Consider the following 23,358-nt stretch of genomic DNA (forward strand, 5'->3'; position numbering starts at 1 on the left):
TTCATTCATCAAATTAAGTTTTTTTTTTTTTTTTTTGATTTCAAATACTTATTATAGCTAATTATGAAGTCATCAAATTAGACCTTCATGGTGATTTTTCTAAACAACAACATAAATCTAGCAGGGTAGTGCCCGGGTTGTAACCTAATGATGTGCAACAACTATTACAATCCTTCGCACTTGGGCATCTGTCTGCTTGGCGGAAGCATGAACCTTTGATTTTGTCTGTTGATATTGTTGGTGTTGCTGCTGCACCATCTTTTTTTTTTTTGATGCAAAGAGAAAGATTTTATTGCTTAATGAAATAGAAGTACTGAGTTTTCCTCTGCTTGTATTACATTAGCAATGAAATTTGGTGGTAAACCCATCCAAGACCTACTAACTTTGAAAATTCTAGAATGCTTTGCCAGGCTATCTGCTGGCTTGTTATTTTTCCTCCTAATGAATTTGCATCTCCATGTTGGATGATGCCAAAGTTTAGACCTAATCTGTAAAACAATGGATTGATTCTCCCAAGCTACCTTTTCCAAGTCTTGAGTCACTGCTTCTACCACAGCTTGCACATCAAGTTCCAAGCATCCATGCTGCAGATGTAACTCTTTTGCCCACTCTATAGCTTTCAGCAGTCCCTCGCATTCAACTTGCTCCGCATTCAGGTGTCTGTCTGCATAGGTGCATTGAGCTTGTTCAAATTGCCCTGCAAAATTTCGGAGGATTAGTCCAATGCCAGAGTGGTTCAAATCAGTTTTTTTAAAAGCTGCATCACAACATATTGAATAGAATGGACTTTCAGGTGGTATCCAATTAGTTTGAACTGGGATATTGCTTATGTCTGTCCTGTTTTCACAGACATTCATCTTTCTCATTTTCCTGCCAGTGGTCGAATTAAGCTGTGAATATTTCTTATCACTGTGATGTGGTTTGGCGTGATATTGTCAAACACATTTCGACATCTTGCCTTCCAAATCTCCTAGACCATATTTGCCATCTTAGTTGTCCAGTCTTTATCTTTTATTCATATCATCCTCAAACCAGCTTTGGATCCAATCAAAAATGGAATTATTAGCTCCTTGTACGCTTCTTCTTGCTCCAGGAATTGATAGCTGTATTTCTCTTGAGAAAGAACACTCCATCAACATATGTGCTGTACTTTCCACACCATCTGCATAACGGCACAAGCATCATTCATGCATTAGCTAATTGTCATTAGTTATATTTTATATATCTTTCACAACATTTCAAAAACACAAAAAATTCACCCTGGTGTATATTACACTTGTTTATGATTAAATTAGAGAAAAACGATATTGATTGTTAGAATATAAGATTCTTAATACCAAGTATATAAACTAACCATTAATCCTTCCTGCTGCTTCACCTGAGAAACCACCAAGAAGCATTAAACATAAGGCCAGAGCCATGACTATCGTCGTCGAGGAACTACCCATTTTCATCTTTTGCATTTTTATTTGATTGATTGATGCATTTATGATGGTTTTTCGGTAATCAAAATTTAATTAGGGTCCATGCGCTCTGGCATTAATTATTAGGATTCTCAAGATTCGAAACACGAATTAATTAGATATCTTTACCTACATGTGGTCCAAAATATGCACCTTTCTTCATGATTTTCCATATTAAACAAGTCTAAGCCTGATATATGTACCCTAAATCTAGTTTAGCTGGGAGCAATAGTTTTACGGGCGGATTCGGATGATACAGACGGATTAGGGCTTGGAACTTGTTAACCACTCCTTACATCCAATTAATATACCTGTATCTTCTTCCTTCTTTCACATCCTGACTAATTAATCTTAAGACTTTCGTAGTAGACACGGAATTAAAAACTGGTCAATATGATATTGATTCATGGAGGATCCCCATGGTTGAGATAAAGAACAAGCTCTTCTCGACTTCTCCACATTAAAAATTTAACTAATAATCAATGTAAATCTAAAACTTCACAAGTGGCTGAAGAAAAACTTACTGAGGGTTTCCCCACCGCATCCACCACCACCAATATCCAACAAATCCGGAAACCACTCAAAATAGCCGCCACCAACATTTGGAGGTGCATCGCCACCATACGGGACAACCAAGTTACGGTCATTGTTAGCATGGAGGTGTTCCTTCTGCCGTCCGTTAAGCAACAAAATCGTCCCGATGATCTAGAACCACAATGTTATTGTTATTGCTTCCATGGTGATGTTTCTTCTTTGCGGATGAACAGGAAAATAACTTACTTACACTGAAGAGCATGACTCGGTATGGTGATCACTGTTTTTGGGGTTTTGTTTTGGAGTTCTTATGGTGTCCTCTCCATGTACTTTTTAGCCATTTCTGATGGCTTTTTCTTGATATGTTTTTCCGATCAAGAAAAAAATGATTGATGCCATCAACTCATGAGTGAAACTATATATACTCTTGAAAATTGAAAAAAACTATATATAGCAGTATAGCATGCAGTTTATTCTTCTTTAATTGAATTAAGAGCAGACAAAGGTAAGTAGGTAACTTTGACGAAGAAACTTCGATATTTTGTCGCAAAGCGTGCGTATCCACTGAAAATGAACCTCTAGTTCACGCAGTAGTTGGAAAATGTCCAAGTCACATAAGGAATTGCAGTGATGACGTCGTCAAATTTCAAGGACGGACCCAAGAAATCTTAATTCTTTTTCCAGCCCGAGCTAATAGCCTTGGTCTCGCATAGCATACTGCTTAGGTCCGTCAGTGTCAAATTTTGTTTTTTCGAAACTCCTGTCCGCGCACGAGAGAAAATCTTTAAAGTGTCCCTTAGCTAACCCCGTGGCTCCCTTTAGGGTGGTGTGGCTGTCAGGGACATTACAGTTTACCACCGTCCGTTTGTTTGTTGAATATAAGACCCTTAAAAACCCTAATTAAAAACATATCAAAACCTCGAAGTCGGAACTTCGAAATTTTCTCATCCAACTCTTTACACAGCACAGCAAGTGCCATCTTTTGCTACGATGGGAAAAAGAGGCGGGGAATCATCGAGTGACGAAGACAAGATCAGTAAGTTACCAAATGAATTGATTCATTTCATACTTTCTTTCATTGACATGATTTATGCTGTTCGAACTTGTGTTTTGTCGAAACGATGGAGGTATGTCTGGATTTCTTTACCAACTTTAAACTTCGATTGTACAAAGGAATTGTATTCTGATCGGAACCCTAATGTTAATCGAAACGCTATGGTTAATGTAGTCAACAAGGTATTAAAACACCGTAATAATGAACTATACGATATTCAACGTTTTCATTTGAATAAAAATACATTTAGTAGGTGGCATGATTACTCAATTCCTCATGATAAATGGATACGTGCTGTTGTCAGTGCTAATGTTGAAGATTTGTTACCTGGGTGGGAGAAAAATGGTTGAACATCTATTTACTTGTGAATCATTGAAAAGGTTGACACTAATGGCGGAACATCGGCTGACATCGAATATTATTCCAGAGTCCAGGGACGGAGCTGTGTATTGAACAGGGGTGGCGGCCGCCTCCCCTAAAATATTGAAAATCTCCCCTAATCATTGTTAAATCCTTTAGTTTTTGGAAAAAAATCCATTGTCAGCCCCCCAAATAAATTGTAAATACTGTAAGGCCTATTTAGAGATACTCTTTTAAGTTTGTTGAGCTTTTTGCGAACACGGGGAATAGACTAGAGCTGGCAAATGGGCGGGCCGGGGCTGGCTTGTGACCAACCCGCGAGTTACGGGTTAATACAAGCCTAAGCTTGCGGGTTGAAATTCTTCACGGGTGGTCATTTCTCCAACCCGTGCCCGTCCCGGGTAAAGCTTGCGGGTTCAAGGGGGCTCACGGGTTAGCTGGTTTTTGTTGAGTCAACTCGCCAGAAATCGATTTCTGGGCTATTTCCGGCCACATTCAGGCCATGTAAAGCTCATTCCCTACAACCTAAGTACTTAACTTAACATTCATCATTTCATCTAATTCATTTGATATTTGAATTCAAAAACTCAAAATTGCAAAACTAAACTAATTTTGCATTTAAAGGATTAAAGGAACACAAATACTAGTCATTAGTAATTTAATATTTTAGTTACAGTACTTCATCAGTTCATGATGATATTTTCAACAAAGAAAAAAAACCTCCGAGACTGTAGTAATACCATTGTTTGTAATTTGTAATTTTGTATCACCAAGTGCGACAATAAAGATATTAACCACTTCCTGCACAAAATATATATTGTGTGGTTAATCAAAAAAAGTGTTAACTGTCCAAAAAAACATCTCCAATATCTTTTCTATGCAATATTTGGAGACACTGGTAAGTGATAAATAACTGTCTGTCCAAAAAACATTCTCATATTCCATGTCTATCTTTGAGTTGCTCCAACTATTCAATATGAATCTGTAATTTCAAGAAAAAATAAACCAAACAAAATAAAAGATTCGAGTCAAAAACATGGAATTTGCATAATTACCCCGCTTTATATTGAAGAAGTACGCATACTAATTAGACGCATAAGAACTTACTTCCTCCACATCCTCCACTGCCCCATCCTCCACTGCATCATGTTCAAATCCTAATACATCTTCTTCAATAATCCCATTGTTCTCATCCATATCTTCTTTTCCTACATGATTAAAAACAACCAATATTATATATAAGATTTAGACATTCAACTAAAAAAAATATTACTGATTTGCTTACCAATTCCATATTCCCAATCACGAGTTGTTACCAACGCCTCAGCATTTTCAGGTAATAAGGAACTGCGAAATCGATCAATTACCCTTCCTCCAATGCTAAATGCAGATTCTGAAGCGACAGTTGAAATAGGAATTGACAAAATATCCCCTGCCATTCTTGAAAGTACTGGAAATCGTTGTTCATGGTTCTTAAAATAGTTTAGGATGTCGAGTGGTGAATTTAGACAACCTCTGTACGACTCGCCAAGATATTCATCTAACTCTGACAAGTCAGTTAGTACATCACCACCACGTTCCTGTGTTGCAACATATTCCTGCATGAAACAACCTGAAGTGAGTGAACTATGAATATATGAGTCTTAAAAGTCTTAGAAACAAGCTAACACCATCACATACTACATCCACAGTTGACAGTAATTCAAAAGACAAACAGTATTCTACTACAAGGTTTTTAAGATGAAAAGCAATAATTCAAAAGACTAAAATCTTCGCAATATAACTGGGCACCACTAAATGAATTAGAGTTAAGTAAGCTTTAAAATTACCTGAAAAAAATCACTCCCTTCTTTGGCAGCAGAATTCCCACCATTTTGAATACCCAAATTTTGAGTTGCACAACTGTTGGAAGCTGTTGAACTTGACAAGGTGTAATACTCATTAAAAAGTGCTGTCATATTACTACGCACTTTATTAACTTCACGTTCTAATTCTCTCACCTCAGGATACAACTTGGAGTAAGTAAATTTCACAAAATTCATTTTCGATCTAAGATCTAACACAACTGCCATAGCCAATATAGGACTCAACTCCTTCCAATAACTATCAAATTTTGCTTGCATTTCTTTTACCATGTTCCTAATGAATTCAATATCATTTCTGCTTTCTTTCTTTAGTAACATCTGAACTTGACAAATTCTTTCAAAATACAGATTGGAAGTAGGATACTTACTACCAGAAAATATCTTTGTGAGATCATGAAACAACTTGAGAAACTTTGTGACTACTTCAATTTGTTCCCATTCTTCATCAGTTGGACAGTCTTCATAGTCTGAATCTACCAACTTCAAATGAGAGAAAACTGGCTTATACAGGATACAACTATCTAACATAAGATAAGTTGAATTCCACCTGTATAAAACAAATATTCAGTGAGTATATAATAAACTTTAATACAATTATCTAACTTTATAAGTTATAACAGAATAGAAGTGGATTAGTGGAATCCCACCTTGTCTTTACGTCTTGATGAATACCCATTTTTATTCCAGACATTCCTAAAGTATCAACAATGTCCAAGAACTTTTGTTTTCTTACTTGGGACTTTTTAAGGGACTTCACTGACAATCTTATCTTAAGCACGGCTGGATCAATCTTCTTAAGTCCTTCTTTACAATAAGAGCTAAGATATGAGCACAACAACGCACATGAAAGAATTTTTCATCGTTCAACAAGATCTTCTTTGCAACAAGTCTACTCTTCATAATTACAGCACATGCTCCGTTATTTGCAGCATTATCCAAGGTGATGTTGGATACCTTGTTTTCATTTCCCCAATCTTCTATCATTGCAAATAACTTAGCAGAAAGGTGTTCATCTGTTTGAGGTAGTAGAAAGGAGAAAAGTTAACAAGAATTTATATTAAAGATAAAGAAATAGAAGTAAGTGCTTTACCTGTATGAGGTGGTGGAAGGGGACAGAAATTCAGAAGCTTCTTTTGCAACACCCAATCTTGATCAAGATAGTGCGCAGTTAAGCTTATATATCCAGTAGTCATTACAGAAGTCCACATGTCTGATGTTAGACATATCCTACCTGTAAGGGTAAGTCATACATATTAGCACATCATATTAATAAATTACTCATACATAAAAGTATTAAACAAAACATATGGGTCATTAGGATTTGAAATTTTGAATCATACCTGGAGCAAGTTTCAATCTATTGCGAATAACTTCTTTTTGTGCTTTATGTTTCTTTACTACAACGGCTTTCCCAGTATTCCTTGATATTGGTTTAGCATCCTCATTTAAATAAGCACATATATCCCTAAATTCTTTCCACTCCACCAAAGCAAATGGAACATTTCTTGCAATGAGTAATGCTGAAAACAGATCCCTTAATTTCATCTGATCAACTTTGCGTACGCGAGTAGACACCTGGCCATTCTTTGCAGATAATATCATTTGCCCTACGTCCTGAGACTGACGGTTAGCTAGGGCACTTATGCCTTTTCATGGCTGAGGTTCCACCTTTTTGGCTTTCATATTTATATCATGCATTACAAGCCTTACACACTCCCTTCTTTGTTCCATCTTTATATTTAACGAGTTTAAAAAATTCCCAAACTTGGGATCTAAGTTTATGTTTCTTTCCAAGTGAAACTGGTGCAGGTGCACAACCAACAGTTGCATCCTCATTCACAGAATCTAGCATCTCAACATCATCATCCTCCTCACCGTCACTACTCATAACATCGTTATAATGGTCCTTTTCTTGTACACTTGACATCCTGGAGTGGATGGAGCCAAAAAGAATAGGTCAAAGAGTCATTCAGAAACGTGAAAAATACATTAACAAAAAGTATAAGCAAAGCAAAACATATCATTTGCAAATTACAAGTAACAAGGTACATCATACATGTAAAGAAATTCCAACAAAACTATTACAGTACATGGATTTGCAAGTAACCCAAAACAATAGCACAAAATTAGAGCTAAACACATCAGAGAGAGTGACTAATTAGAGCTAATTGAAAATCACCAAATACCAATGCTTCTGCACCCCTAATTAGCTAGTATCCAATTCAATCTAAGTGCCAGATTCAAAACTCAACAAGTTTAACATTTATTACAAACCGAAACAAGTATCATTCTTGCAAGTTGCATCTAACAAACAAATCCCCTAAATCTCTGTAAAGCATACTAATGAGTAATGATACAAATATGAAACAACATAAAAAATCCAAGCAAAAAAACCTTTTTTTTTTTTTGCGCGGAAATAACACAAACATCATGAAATTAAGAACACATGTATTCAAGAAGTGTTTTCCAATCTTCACGAATCAAAACAGTCCTAAGAACACTAAAGATTTCTCAGAATTCCTATGTAAAACCCTAGAAGAAGAAAATAAAGAGGAGAATCTGATTACCTGCCTGCCTTTAATCTTTAGATCAAAGTACCTTCCTTAGAACTTTAGATCTAACGCTTTTTCAATCTGTTGTTTTGTCCGTCAGGACTCAGGGAAGTATGAAGAAGAAGAAGAAAAAAAGAGGAAGAAGAAAGAAAAGGAATGCTGCTGCTGCGCTAGGTTTTTTTTCGCTTTTATATGAGAGGGAATTGGGAAGACACGTAACACGTTATAGTGTGTGACACGCGACCTAAATAATATATATGGATGTGGGGAATGGAATTACGGGTTTACGGGTACAACTGCGGGTTTCACAGTACGGGTCGGGTTAACCCGTTCCTTCACAAGCCGCTAATTCTCCAACCCGCGCCCGTCTTGTTTAGGAACCATCCGGGACGGATGCGGGTTTTCACGAGACGGACCGGGCCAACCCGCGGGTTTTTGGATGGTTTTCCAGCTCTAGAATAGACTATTCGTCTGCACTTTTGCGTTTGACTTTTCTTCATGGACACGTAATTGTGCTTGTTACATACGTGTTTCTTTATAGTTTATCTGTCTTATGGGGATGTATTGAATTAGGATTTATATGGATACTTAACAATCCTAAAAACTCGTATTCAATTAGGATATGTAAGGAATCATTAAATATCCATGATATTCAATTATGATTGTTTTAGATTCCACAAATATCCTAGATATTCAATTTATTTAAGATTTCTTAGGATAGTTAACGAACAAGATATATATGGATTCTTATGGATATTTGTAGGAAAAATATGTATGTTATTATCTCATATCAATCTTAACCCAAACCGCAAGAGTTCATGGATTCTTATGGACAATTTGTTTTTTATCAGAACATTCTATGTTTTTCCACCACCATCATTACAAACCACCACCACCACCACACACCACCAACCAACACCAGCACAACCATCATCGTCGACCGCCGCCGCCACCACCAACCATCACTGCCACACACCAACCACCAGCACCCACGCCCACTACCACCACCACCACCACCGACCATCACCGTCACCACTAACCATCACCGCCACCCACCACATCACACACACCAACCACCACCGCCCACCACCACCTGAACTTTTTGATTTTTTTTAAGGGAATCATATGACGATCTTGGTTTCAAATATATATACTAACTGGTAATATACTTCAATTTCTAAAATCTAAATACTTCTAGGAAAATTCATTTTCTTTTTTGATAAGAAAAGGGCTAATTAAATTGAAAAACTAACACTCATCAAAATAATGAATGTTAGGAGGTACAAAAATTTCAGTTGTTGCCAATCACAGCTTCCCAATTACAAATGAGTGTACTCAAAGAGTAGCCTTCAAAAATTTTAGTATGCAAAGACCAATTAAACGGAGTATATTTGACATTCACAATCAACTGATCTAAAGACCGACTTTTGTTGTTAAACAACCTGCAGTTCCGCTCTCTCCAGATTCACAATTCATTATAAACCAGAATCATATATCTATAAAAATCTTAAAGATTCTGTAAGAAATATTATAAATCAACTAGATTCGGGTAAAACTAATATCTAATTTTATCTAGATAAATCCTGATCCAATACACCCCCTAAGTTTATGTTAAACTTCAAACACGTATGCTTAATCCATGAGTTAAGTTTGAAATAAGTCAAACTTATTTTTGGGTCGGTGGAATTTTGGGTTTGAGATAAACCAAAACTTTGGCAGGTGATTTATTTGGTTTATTTATTCCTAAAGACTAGGAACTTAATAGCCAAGTTAAGGAAACTCTATTTTTGTAAGATAAGTTTGTGATTCCTATATAAGGAGGTTTAGGTTATTAGTTTATTCATGGAATTCTCAAAGAAATTCTTATTAGAGATGTAAGAAATTCATCCTACCTTTTGAGGTGGATGTGAGAGACCAATAATGGTGGAAGGAGTACATCATTATGGTGCTTATGGAAGAATCCTATTATTGGGGCTTGAAATCCATAGGATTTTGGGGGATTTATTGGGTCATGAAATAACAAATTCAATAACCCCTTATCCTATTATTTTGTCAATGATTAATATACCCTCAATTGAATTAGTGTTAATTAGGAAAATTACCTAAATTACCTAAATTAATTATGATTAGTATATGAATTAGGATTAATCATTTTACTAATTTTATGAAAATCAAAAAACTCTTTTTCATCAAATTTTTTTTTCTCTTTTCTTTTTTGTTTGATTAGTGGAGGATTCTGAGGATTTTTTTTAACTTTTTTGAAAATCAACCACCTTATATGGTGAAACATATCCTTAAATTACTACGAATAACCCTATATATATGGAGGATTTTGTTGATTCAAATCAGAAAGAATCCATTAAAAATCTGAGTTTTTTGTAGTTTCGGCTGGGAAAACATCAAATCCCAACCGCAACCAAGGTATTCAATATCGTTTGTATCGCCCGATATTATCGGTTTTTATCGCGTATCGGAAAAAACCTTTAAGATATCTTAAATATCATTGATACAATGATTAAACGATGAAAAAGCTCATATCCGCCGATACGAACTGATATATCAGGTTCACCGAGACACTGATTATATCATAAGGATAATTTATTAGAATAAATTATTCAGATCTATTTGAAAACATAAGCCTTTCCCATAATGATCTTCTTCTTTTGTACCCTTGAAAACCGCTTTATTAAAGAAAATTCCAACCATTTCATTTTTCTTAATGAGTTTCTTATCCTTGAAAAACTATGGTTCTTCATTGCTCATTCTCTTTTTTCTAAAAAGATTTATCAAATAAGAATTTATTATCGTTGACGCTTGTATCTTCAGCGTCCTCAATTTAGGTTAGTATCAACGACGTGGTCATCTGAAATATGAGTTGTTCTTGATTCAATGGTGAAAATTAAGGGGGAATTACTGGGAATTGATAGTGTAATGGGATTGAATTTGTATTGTGAAGCTATTGATCATGAGAATTAATCATATGACACCAAATTTTTCAGATTGAAACATTTATAAATATTTAAAATTTTAATTTAATGATGTATCACCGATAAAAACCGATGTAATCTTTTGTATAGGTGTATCGAACCCGGGCGATACGATACCGATACACGATATTAACTACTTTGGCCGCAACCGACACTTACTCGGCTGGGAAATGATGAACTTCCAGCCGAAAATACTGTATACGGCTGGCATAACATTACATCCCAGCCGCAATTCAACAATATACGGTTGGGAAAACCCAGCCGTAAGCAATCTCGTCTAGGAAAACCTTGTCGACCTATATGTTATATATTTTAATTATCAAAACCATTTACGGCTGGGACGTACGAGTCGTAAGTTCAAATGCGGCTGGGAAAATCGAGCCGGTTTTCATCCTCAACATGTGATTTTTTTTCTTCTTATTATCAGAACAAGTTACGGCTAGTTTTTCCTAGCCGTAATTGATAATTTCGACTTGGAGACCCGGACAATTGTACTACAACGGCTGGAAAAACCTAGCCGAAAGCAGACCTCTGTTTTTTTTTCCTGTGATTATCAGAATTACTTACGATGGCTAGGAAATCCTATTCGTAAACAACTAATTACGGTTGGGAAATAACATATTCCCAACTGTATACCTATTCGAAGTCTAGAAATTCTATTTTTCTACCCGTAGTATGAGATTTACGATTGGGAAAATAAGAACTCCCAGCCGTAAACAATTACAGAAACTTAACTTTTTTTACCCGAATTTAATCGAATTAGATTTCTTAGTCATTCACAAGAAAAAATAAATAATTGGTTTCCTTTATTTTTTATTTTTAGGATCATCAGTTTGATCATGATGAAATTATGATCATGATCTTCATCGTGATTTATGAATGAGAAGAGAAAAGGGAGAAGATAACAGTTTTGTGATCATCATTATCATGGTGATATCATGATCATCATATTCATCATGTTTTGTAAACAAGAAGAATGAGAAGATAGTAGTTTTAGTTTATTTGAAATCATGATCATCATTTTCATTACATTTGATGAATGGGAAGAGAAGGAGAAGGAGAAGATAATTAATTTAGTTTTTTTTAATGAATAGTGTGATTTTGATTTATTTATGCATAAGGATAAATTGGACTTTTCGTATGGATGAGGTTCCCCCTATCCATGATTTGGTTTTAACTATCATTTTAAGCACCCAAAATCTCTCTCTCCTACAGCCCCAATAATAGGATTCTTATGGAATGCTTATCAATGTTGAAAGATATGTAGTTATGGAGTATTTATATGGAGATGTTGGTAAGACATCTTGTTGAGGAGAAGATCATCTTGGGGGTGCTGGATTAGATTATTGGTGTTGAGCTGAAGGAGTGCATGGTAATCTATGTCAGGGTGTGCAGGTATGATCGTCTCGTTGTAGTAGGTAATGTTATCATGTATGGGTGAAGACACTACTTTGGATTTTATAGGGTGCTTGTGAGAGTTATTGTGTTCGGTCACGGATGTGGTGAGTCGATGGGTTGATTAGTCAATCAAGATGTGTAACTCTCAATTTTTTCTATAATGGATAAAGAGATCGTAGTCGTTTGGTGGATGTAGACAATATTCACACATTGTGCATATTGTTGAACCACGTTAAATCCGTGAGTACTTTATTTCTTGTTGTTTTGTTTATGGTTTGCATCTGTTTGGTTCTCTTTCTCTTCTTCTTATTCTAGATCGTAGTGAGGTACATGGAGCAATCCGAGAGATCAAGTGTTTCTTGTTGGTTAGTTTTTTTTCTCTAATATTAGCATGTATAGATGGCTATGAACCCCAACAATTGGTATCAGAGATTTAGGTTGGATAAAAGATTTCGAAGAGAGAAGTTTTGGGTTTTCTGGTTGGTAGTTTTGAAGACTAAGGATTTGGTTTCATCAAGTATTCAAGGATTTGGTGTTACATCTTACGAAGATGCAGAGTTTGATGTTTTCAATTATATGTGGGATTTTATTTCATCAGTTTCAGGAACGAAGCAAAGTAAAGAGTACTTCTAAAAGAATGTGATTATATTAGGTGATCTGCATTCTTTATGGTCAAGATGTATTATCTTGATGTTTGTGGTGCTTTACATTGGAAATTTGACATTGATATTTATTGGAGCGTAAACCATATGCATGGCTTCAAGTAAGTTTATTTATTCTCTATACTTCGTACCATATTCTTGTGAACTATTTGAAAAACTACGTAGATTTGTTTTCAATTAATCGGTGTTTGCTTGGCAAGACACAAAAAGGCAAGAATATCGTAGTTGGGATACAAATATTGGTTTGTTTGTTGGTGGAAGTAAAGATGTAATATCATCATGTCAAAGTATCATTATTGTTCCGAACCAAGGGAAACAATAATTTGGTTATCAATCGTCTTCAGTTGGATCATGTTGTTGTTTATCTTTAACCCGAAGTTGAAGAATGTGAAGATGAATTCATACTCGTTCTGCCTTAGTTTTTTATTACAATAAGGATTTTGGGAAATCTCGTAGTACCTTTCGTTTTGGAAGTATTTTCCGTTGGCCAAGGTTTGATATGTTTCAGAAGTGAAGAGTTTGATATTCAGTCTTAGTATCTGAAGCATGTGGCTACAAATAGTTGTAAGACATTGATCGTTGGATGAGATGTGATATTAGTCATGGTGGATCTATGGTTTCTTATTTTTTATATAAGAAGAAGTTTTTCGAGACAGTTTGTAGGCTTTGTTTTTCTGTGTTGAGTATGGCATTGTGCCGGGTAGAACAAATGTTTTCTGGAGTTTCTCTCGTACTGTTTCTGATGGAAAAGCTAGATAGTTTGTGATCTTTTGATTCTTTCCGATGACGTTCAGTCGAAGAGTTGTGTTTGGTTTTACACCATTTGAAGTCGAGCGGTGCTAGTTGAAGTGCAAGACCGTTGGGAGAAATAGGATGGTCTATTTGTGTTGTGGATACGTTCCTACTCTGGTGAAGACCCGTTGCGAGGAATTAAAAAGGTATCGCTTGGACACTTCAAGAGTTTAAAGAATAATGATATAATACTAGCTACAATATATGTGGTGGTGCGGCTACGGAAGCTAGCACATACTACTTATGAGAAAACACGGTGCGTGAATTTGAGAAGGGCTACAATTTGGGCGTGTTTTCCCAACAACCTTTTATTATCCATTGGCTATTTGATTTCCTGATGATCAGTATGAGTCTTTCTGTTGGAGAGATATACATTATAGCAATGATAATATTTAGGGGTTTTCTTGTCTGCTACAGTTATTGAAATTGATTTCAATAGTAACAAAGCCTGTAGAGATGAAGATAAAGATTTTCATTGAGAAATTTTGGTTCACCGTCAAGTTATTTTCTTTACATAGTTTAAGAAGATAAACACAACAATGTCTTGAATTTATTGGAGATTGAGGAAGTTACTAAAGGTTTCAGATTATGGCTGGGTGTGATTGGGTCTTTGTGTGAAGGACAGATTATTAGATTCTGAATATTGGCGTACGTTTTTGGAGCAAGATTGGGAAAGGGATAAGCACAAAGCAGAATGTGTGACTTTATGCATTGTTACGAGGGTAATAGTGAATTTTTCGACGTTAGTCACAGTGTTATCCGAGTCCGGCGTGTGTTGTGGTTTGACTGTCGCGAAGTTGAAGCCACATGCTTGCTATGAAAATGATAATAAACTATCTTCACAATTATATTGAATCCCGTAAAAGGACATTATTGTAAAAGCCCGTTGAGGTTGCTGAAATGGTGAGAAGTTTGGTGTGTCAGCTGTCAAAAGTCTCTGTGAAGATGGACATGTTTTCTGGTATGTATGCAGTGGTCGAAGATATGATAAGCTTTCATGTATGAGTAGAACTCAATTGGTGATATATGGTCGTAGAATCACGATCCAATCTGAGATAGGATTAGTAAAGCAAGATTCATATAAATGAGCTCAAGATTGGCACGCAGTGGAAATGATCCGTGGATTGGTTGTATTTGGTGCGCAGTTAGAGTCATGCCCAATATGCTTTGGTACATACAAGATGATTATTTTCTTGGAAGCTAACATGAAGGTTAGTTTATTATAAACTAACAAAAAGCTTCTCGTTAACTCGTTTTGGAGGACATGCTCGTGGAAAAAAGCAAGTGTGTAATCAGTTGTTTGAAGAAGCAATTGATTTGGATGGAGTTTAGAGACAAAAATGAACATTGTGGTTCTGCTAAGGTAATGCTTAGGCAGACGCTTTGAGGATACTATGGTAGTTTCGTTTGGTAATCGAGTAGTTATGGATGTCAACCATAACGGATGTGGTTCGAAACTTGGAGTTAGTGGCTCAGAATAGCGGAACATTAACTCAGGTGGAGCAAGGCCAGTCAAGATGGAGTTCTGTTCGTAGTATGGAACAAGTTCGAAGGTGGAAAATGCTCAAGGACCATAATGACTATAACTAAGTTTGAAGGTAGCATATGGAAAACAATCATGTATCATTTGATTGAGTTGGCATGCAATACACCTATAATGATGCCAATCAATGTGGAGTTGTGAACATAAAGAAGTAAGGTGTATTTTCTGAGGATGTTGCATAACGGGTGATCATATGATGGTGGCTGGTGAGATGGTCAAGACTTTTCGCCGTGGTGGAGATTTGTACAATCACTGATAGGTTAGATTGTTAAGTTTAAGTCGGTGACATTCAAGTATGGTTTTCTCTCTTCTGGTGGAGGTTCTAAGGAACAATTTAGGTGAACTACATTTCGGTTTGATTACTATTGAGGATATGTAGGCAACCAGTGATGATGCAATTGATGTTCAGAAGATGGAGGGATAACATGTTGATCGTATCATGCATAAATGCATGATCCGAGGTCGAGAATTGTTGGCTGATTTCTGGGACACGTTTGTGGAGAATTTAAGTTTATGTTAAACTCCAAACATGTAGTCTTAATCCATGAGTTAAGTTTGAAATAAGTCAAACATATTTTTGGGTCGGTGGAATTTTAGGTTTGAAACTTTGGCCGGTGATTTATTTGATTTACTTATTTCTAAAGACTAGGAACTTAATAGCCAAGTTAAGGAAACTTTATTCTCGTGGGATAAGTTTGTGACTCCTATATAAGGAGGTTTAGGCTATTAGTTTATTCATGGAATTCTCAAGGAAATTCTCATTAGAGATGTAAGAAATTCATCCCGAATTTTGGGGTGGATGTGAGAGACCAATAATGGTGGAAGGAGTACATCATTATGGTGCTTATGGAGTGCCTATCGATGTTGAAACCTATGTCATTATGGAGTATTTATATGGAGATGTTTGTAAGACATATAGTTGACTAGAATATCATCTTGGTGGTGCTGGATTAGATTATTGGTGTTAAGCTGAAGGCGTCCGTGGTAATCTATGTCCAGGTGTGCAGATAAGATCGTCTCGTTGTAGTAGATAATGTGGTAAACATTATCACGTATGAGTGAAGACACTACTTTGGATTTTATAGGGTTCTTGTGTTCGGTTACAGATGTGGTGAGTCGATGGGTTGATTAGTCAAACACGATGTGTAATTCTCAGTTGATTCTATAATGGATAAAGAGATCGTAGCCGTTTGGTGGATGTAGACAATATTCACACATTGTGTATATTGTTGAACCAAGTTAAATCCGTGAGTACTTTATTTCTTATTGCTTTGTTTATGGCTTGCATCTGTTCGGTTCTCTTTCTCGTCTTCCTATCCTAAATCGTATCGAGGTTCATGGAACAATCCGAGAGATCAAATATTTCTTGCTGGCTAGTTTGTTTTATAGATTATTAGCATGTATTGATGGCTGTGAGCCCAACACATTCTTCACATCCTGGTACAATATTCGTCCAAATTATCTAACTTTCCTTTTACTTAAAATCTCTTATCTACCACCGTTCCCCACAAAAAAGAATCAGTTTGATTAAAATAAACAACATATCTGTAGTGATTTTTGCCTTAGTATTTGTTGTATCCGAGAATCTTTTAATTTTTATTTTTGATGGGTGTTATACAAGGTTTATTCAATTGTAAATTAATCGGTAGTAAATTTTATTCAGTGCATGTAAGTTGTAACGTTGCCCTTGTGGTTTTCACCATTATCAATTTTCACACGTAGAGTGAGAGAGGGAATTCAGATATCCCGGTGATCAATGGCATATAGAGCCTTATCTGAAAGATTAGATTGACAAAGTCAGTTCCGCCAAGCTTCACTAATATAGGGAAGGCCTAGCTAATCAATGCGTTATGGCGCATCTTCGCTTTACTCAATTTCGTGTATGGCATTAAAGTCCGTAAGTAACAAGATCTCTTTTATTTTTTAATGGAATCATTTGCAAGCATTCACTGAGCCTTTACTGCTGACATAAAAAAAAACTCCCGAATAGGGGCTATCCCATTTAGGAAGTTAAAGAGGTTTTCGAATTACACATTAGAGCCTCGAAATCTCAATATTCAGTAAGATCCATCTGTACCATCAATTTCTCTTCTGATTTGTGTGTCAATTCAATATGAAGTGTTTCCGTCTTTTTAAAAAAATATGAATTAATTAATCAATCAACCGACACCCAAAAAGTTTATTTTTACGTGTACGAGGGCTTTGCTATTTACCATAAATAAGTTGGCGGTTCTTTTTTTCATCGTTGAAGACGACAACCATATCAGTTATGGAGAAGTGGGTTTCCTTTATACCACAGAGTATTTGCTCCAATTTTATAAATACACTCACTATAAAGCGACGATTCCATCAGTGTTTAAGGTGATAGCATTATTTTTCTAAACGTCTTAAGTGGATATATATATATATATATACATATAAAAGAAATTAGCACTTATTTAATGTTTAATAATATATTATGCAAGTTCATTGTGTTATTTTCCCACAAATATAATTCATATGGCTGAAACAGAAAAAGGATCGGCCGTATAGACGGTTAGAATCCAAGTGTATAATTACGTACACAATCTTCCAAATTTCTAATGCAAGTAGTTCAACATCAATTGCTTTTCTCTTTTAGAAAATTTTAAGACGTGTGTTCGTTTCTGGCAAACTCTATTAGACGCGTGCAACGAGAAGCAAAGAAGCTTATTCAACATCAAGTACATTGCCTAGAAAGAAAAAAACAAAGGAAAAGAAAACAAAAAAATCAGTAAACAAACTCTATCCAGAAAGGCGGTTGTATATATCCAAACTTCCACACCTGGAAATTCTGAGACAAATGTCTCTCCGCTAATTAGACACTGCATGTACCCATTTTGATAAACCTCATTATAAATGACCAATAGACCCAAACAAACAGAGGAAGGAAAAACCAAGCTCTGATCACTACCATGTAGCAGCTTCTTGGCATCACAACTTTTTCGCTTATTCCCCCCACTACTACTTCTAGTTTTACTTCTTTATACTTCTTCTACTTGTTTATTTTATATCGAGAGTTGATCAAAGCAGACACAACTTTCCTCCTAGCCCACCTAAGCTTCCAATCATTGGTAACTTTGCATCTACTCGGGAAACCGCCTCATCGTGTTCTTCATAAGCTATCTCAAAAATATGGCCCGATAATGCTTTTACAACTCGGTAGTATACCCACACTTGTAATTACGTCCGCTGATGCTGCAAAACAAGTCTTGAAAACTGATTTTTGTACAAGAAGAAGTTAGAAGTTATGTCGGAAATTACAGAGGCAGAGTAGACGCGCAGAAGGATCTTCACCATTTTCAGTATCTAAAGATGGTGGTTAAAGAAACATTAAGGCTACACCCATCAGTTCCATTGTATGGTACACAATAGGATTGATGGATATGACGTGAAACCGAAAACAAGAGTCCTGATAAATGCATGGGCTAGGCATATTGGGAAAAACCAAACGAATTTTATCCAGAGAGGTTCGCAGATAACTCTATGGATATTCGAGGACAACGAAATTTCGAATTCTTAGCTTTTGGTGGAGGACGAAAAGGCTGTCCCGGTATTCATATGGGACTCGTAATGGTTGAACTCGCACTCGCCAATCTACTATACTGTTTTAATTGGGAATTACCTTGTACAAGGAAGATGTAAACATGGAAGAAACCTCTGACATGGCTACTCTTATGAAATATCCTCTTCACCTTGTACCTATCAAAGTTTAACTTAATGAGAAACAGCTTTGCCTTTGTTTGTTTAGATGCAGAAGTCACTGTTGATTTTTTTACATATTTGATGATACTTCGGAGACATACGAGCTCTCCTACAGAGCTCCTAGGAAACTAGAATAGTTGAAGCAAGATTATTTCTCTAGAACTCTCTGCTAATGTCTTGCTCAAGTACAAACTGGGTACATCTTGCCTATTTGTAGGCTTCATTACCGACTCTTATATTCTCTCGAGTTTTTTTATCTACAAAACTCATTACAACCGATTTTGACTAACAACACTACAACCGGCTTTATCTGACAACACTACAGCCCTAGACTACTCTGGACACATCACACTTATCCATTTCTTTTGTATACAGAACTCTCTGGAACTTAGCTCACTCTAGTTAACTCTAGACTATTCTGACCTCAAGACTCAACTTCATTCACATTTGTCCAAGAGTAATTCTCTCACCATTCATTAAGATGCTGCTATGATCACTATTGATAAAGATTAAACGGATGCAACCCTTAAGGGAAGTTGCTGAATGCCCTGTATGTAGTTGGGACCTCTTGTTTAGCTGAATTTGGGTATGGACTGTCATTGTCACCGACAGGGTGATGGATTTGCTAGTGGTGCTCTTTCCGTAGATTTTGTACTAATTTTAAGGGTTTGAAAAAAAAAATTGTGAGATCTTAGCAAAGCAGTTAGCCTACAGTTGATTGCTGCATACTCACAAGCTTCGCCTGACAAAAACCAACAGGGACGAGCCGAGGTGGCCATGACACTCTTATTATCCCTAAGCAAAACAATTATCCCAAACCAGTGGTTTTACTGAATAACATGGGAATGAAATAACTAATTTGGTAACCTTAAATTATGCATCTCAATCATGAGAACAGCAACTTGTCTAGATCTAAAGATACATTTTCAAAGTTTGGCATAACCCAAGTGAAATGAGATCAACTCTGGTGCAAATGTACCTACTAGTTTCTCCTGCAGGAACGAAAATTACCAGCGACAGGATGTTTTCAGCTTGAGCGTGCAAATGTACCTACTACTTTTGCTCATAACAGGAGGAAAAGGACCCTACAACAGAAGGGAGCTGTCAGTAAACCTAGCTCCCTAACTTGAACACCTAAGATAGTTAACAGTAAAGCACAACAAAGCTGAACCAGCCATGATAACATTTAACGAATTCCCAAATAGACATTTGGATATTAAAATTAATTTACAGAAGAAGGCATTCTGTAAAAACGATAGAAGAAAACATCAAACCAAACTACTTAATTTCGCAAGGGAAGTCCTTGTTCACAGTGCATCTGTTGCAAGTATTGCTTGCTGACCGAGTATAACTTCTAATAACTTCTCATCTGTCTAATGTTTGTTGCAGGTTCTAGTAAAAGTTCACAGAACTTCTCACCTAATAACTTCTCACCTACTAAGTTCTAATAAAACACTATTTTGATACTTGATGAAGCTGTAGGAACTGCTCTCAGCTTAACCTTAAATTGCTCAACTTGTCTCACTCTAGATTTATTAGGCAAGTCAACTCTAGAACAAAAGAATATAACAACTTTCTCCAAAACCTTTGCATTTTTCAACAAAAAACTCAGAAGTTTTAGTTCAGCATCACATCCTTCCGCTTCTTCCAACTCGACATACTTGAGGTGAGACAGCATTCCCGGCAATGACAATCCTGTTTCCCAGTCATCTCCAACGCCCGTTAAAGTTGACTATATCCAAACAATCACAACGACGGATAGGTCAATGTTCATAGTTCAAAATAAGAAACACCTCAAATTAAGATGTTACACAAAAATAAACGTCGCCAAATGAGATAGATGAAAAATAACATAGATGTTGCATTCTAACTGTTGGAACGACATTGCAGGCCAAAAAATAAAAAAGAACTTGGTTGGATGTTACCTGCTTGGATTCAAGAAAAAGTCTAGTTATATTAGGAGAAATGCTGAGTAGGTATGCTATAGCCCGCAAGGAACCTCTTGTAAGCCACATTAGCAGCGACAAATCTTGCAAATTATAAAAGCGAAGTTGTTGGCAGCTTAATAAGTCAGGAGCTTGTGAGAGAACCTTGAAAAACAAAAAGAAAAAAATCAATTAGTATAGCCGCTACAATCTCGCTAACTATAGTAAACCAAGATTACTTAAAACAGCACTAATGAAAGTTATACAAACAATCTCATCTAACTAGTTCAGAATATAATACGACTTTTGTTAACCCTCGATATATAGATCTTTCTTCCTTACCCTAAAATGGAGACAGAAACACAGAAAGGAAATATCTTGATAACCAAGAAGCATCAACATCAATATCATAAAATCTAAGGACCTCTTGTAAGTAATGAAAGTTGGGCTGCTTAAAAGCAGCAACAACCTTGCTCTTCTATTACATTTGACTAGCCCGTAAAACATACTTAAACCACTTGTACATATATATTAAGATGCTTGACTAATAGAAGAGAGGAAGCACCCATACCTCAAGGAAACCAGGTGATAATCCCATGTCTCTCACCATCGAAACCGCTCCTAGGTATTTCAACATACGTTTAGCATACACAGCTTTCTCCTTCGAAGGAAGTTTTTCATATGTTTCTGCATTCTCATCTTGTTTTTGTGCATTGAGTCTCACCTGAAAACTTACCCCAGACAGTGGAGAAGAGATTTCTAGAGAATAATTTGGTGTCAAGAAGAAACTGCAAAAGAAGTCTTCCAGATTCGGAGCACATAACTTAATAATGTTTGTCACATTATCATTTTCCGGCAAAAGATGTTTATGCGAACAAGTGTATGAAAACTTCTTAAGGCTGAGAGAATCAACAGTAAAATTCCAATGGTTATCCATTTGTACATCAGAACCGATTGTGTTTAACGTTTCAAGAACCGGACAACTTGAAAAGAATCCTTTAGATAATTCTAGATTGGAGATTGAGAATCCATACATGGTCAGTTCTTTAAGCTGAGGTAAATTAATTGATCTTGGCAGAGTAATATCTACATATCTGGCAGGATGGAACCCTTGTATCTCCAGCTTTCTCAGTGACTCGCGATTAAGAAGACGGTGAGGAATTTCATATGCTGAATTATGCAATTGCTCGATGATTATGCTTATTTCTTGAACACCATATCTGACGGCACTAAGGCTCTATCTATGAACATTCATTATCACCGTATTATCAAATAAAGAGTCGTCCCAATCCACACTAAACTTCTGAATATCGGTTTTATCGCGGAGTGCGAATACCATATAAACAAATTCTATGAACCCCTTAGTATTCTCATTTGAAAACGAACTCCTAATGAATTTTAGAAAAGGTAAAGATTTCCAGATACGAATCCACCTTTTCGACAAAACACTAGTTTGGACTGCATACTTAGTATCAATGAAAGACAGGATGTAATGAATTAGTTCATCTGGTAACCTATTGATTCTATCTTCCCCATCAGAATATGGTGCATTCCTTGTTTCTTCCATTCTTTTAACCTAATCTGAAAATCTAAGAAAACCCCCCAAAATCCCTAAATTTGATGTTCAAAACGCTAATCTGCACTGTGAGTAGAAGAAAAATCCCTAAATTTCAATATCTCAGAGAATTATTCTTTGTAGTTGGAAAACCCAGAAGTAAAAAATGGAAAAGGAAGTACCTTTGAGTGTAGAAATTGTTGATGATGATGAGAATATCTGTTGAAGTCTTGAAACGAAAAACCTCCCCAAATTTCTAATTTTTGCTTACTTTCATAATACTAGAAGATGATGATGATATCTATTCTCTGAGAAATTGAAAACCCTAAACTCCCATGTTGATATGAATCACTATTTCAATATGAGAAAAAAGAATTCCCCCAAATCTCAAGAAATTCATGGAATTGGAATCATTGGAATGTGAAACACTTGAACCTACGGGTGTACAAAATGCACATAAGCCTGCCATGTACCGCCCGGGTCCGAAGAAGTCCATGGACGTCCGACAGCCTGTCATGGGCTTGCCCGGCCTGCCCGATAAATATAATTGGACGGACTCGGATTTTGTTCAAATATTGGAGTCCGGCCTATTAGCCCGTCCGGTAACCTAGTTACCCGGCCTACCTGATTGCCAATAGCCTGGAATAAAGTTTTCTACTAATGTGATGGATTTCTCAAGACTTTAAATTTCAAATTTGGACAATTTATTGAGATTCGAGAAAATTTTGAGTTACATTTCACAATAACGATTATGAATTGCTTGAAGAATCATTTGAACGAGTTACAAATATATCATCTTTTGTCAAGCGAAAAAGACAAACCTATATACTCTTAAATTTTTTGAATAACTTTTTGTGTCGGAGGCCTGCCTGGCCTGGCCTGTATTGTTTCACGGGGTATGGACGGACCAAGGGCATTAAATTTTTGCAATGCCCGGCCCGACAT

The 23,358-nt window shown here is 36.2% G+C and overlaps 2 protein-coding genes across 3 annotated transcripts; both read right to left on the reverse strand.

Moving 5' to 3' along the window:
* Positions 1-296: 296 nt before the first annotated feature.
* LOC113340146 lies at positions 297-1,447 on the reverse strand. The gene is made up of 2 exons (XM_026585350.1): positions 1,355-1,447; positions 297-1,162 (listed from the first exon to the last, which is right to left on the reverse strand). Exon 2 carries the CDS (start codon positions 864-866, stop codon positions 297-299), a length of 570 nt encoding a protein of 189 aa, XP_026441135.1. The 5' UTR covers positions 867-1,162; positions 1,355-1,447.
* An 18,653-nt stretch (positions 1,448-20,100) lies between these two features.
* Positions 20,101-22,817, reverse strand: LOC113339865. Of its 2 annotated transcripts, XM_026585087.1 has the most exons (4): positions 22,596-22,817; positions 21,430-22,500; positions 20,859-21,023; positions 20,101-20,665 (listed from the first exon to the last, which is right to left on the reverse strand). In XM_026585087.1, the coding sequence occupies exons 2-4, from the start codon at positions 21,892-21,894 to the stop codon at positions 20,378-20,380; spliced, it is 918 nt and encodes a 305-aa protein (XP_026440872.1). In that variant the 5' UTR covers positions 21,895-22,500; positions 22,596-22,817; the 3' UTR covers positions 20,101-20,377. The 2 variants fall into 2 exon arrangements, with proteins under 2 accessions (XP_026440872.1, XP_026440871.1); XM_026585086.1 differs by having other exon boundaries at positions 21,430-22,817.
* Positions 22,818-23,358: the final 541 nt, after the last annotated feature.

The sequence above is a fragment of the Papaver somniferum genome, unplaced genomic scaffold, assembly GCF_003573695.1.
Source record: "Papaver somniferum cultivar HN1 unplaced genomic scaffold, ASM357369v1 unplaced-scaffold_21, whole genome shotgun sequence".
NCBI classification, from domain to species: Eukaryota; Viridiplantae; Streptophyta; class Magnoliopsida; order Ranunculales; family Papaveraceae; genus Papaver; species Papaver somniferum.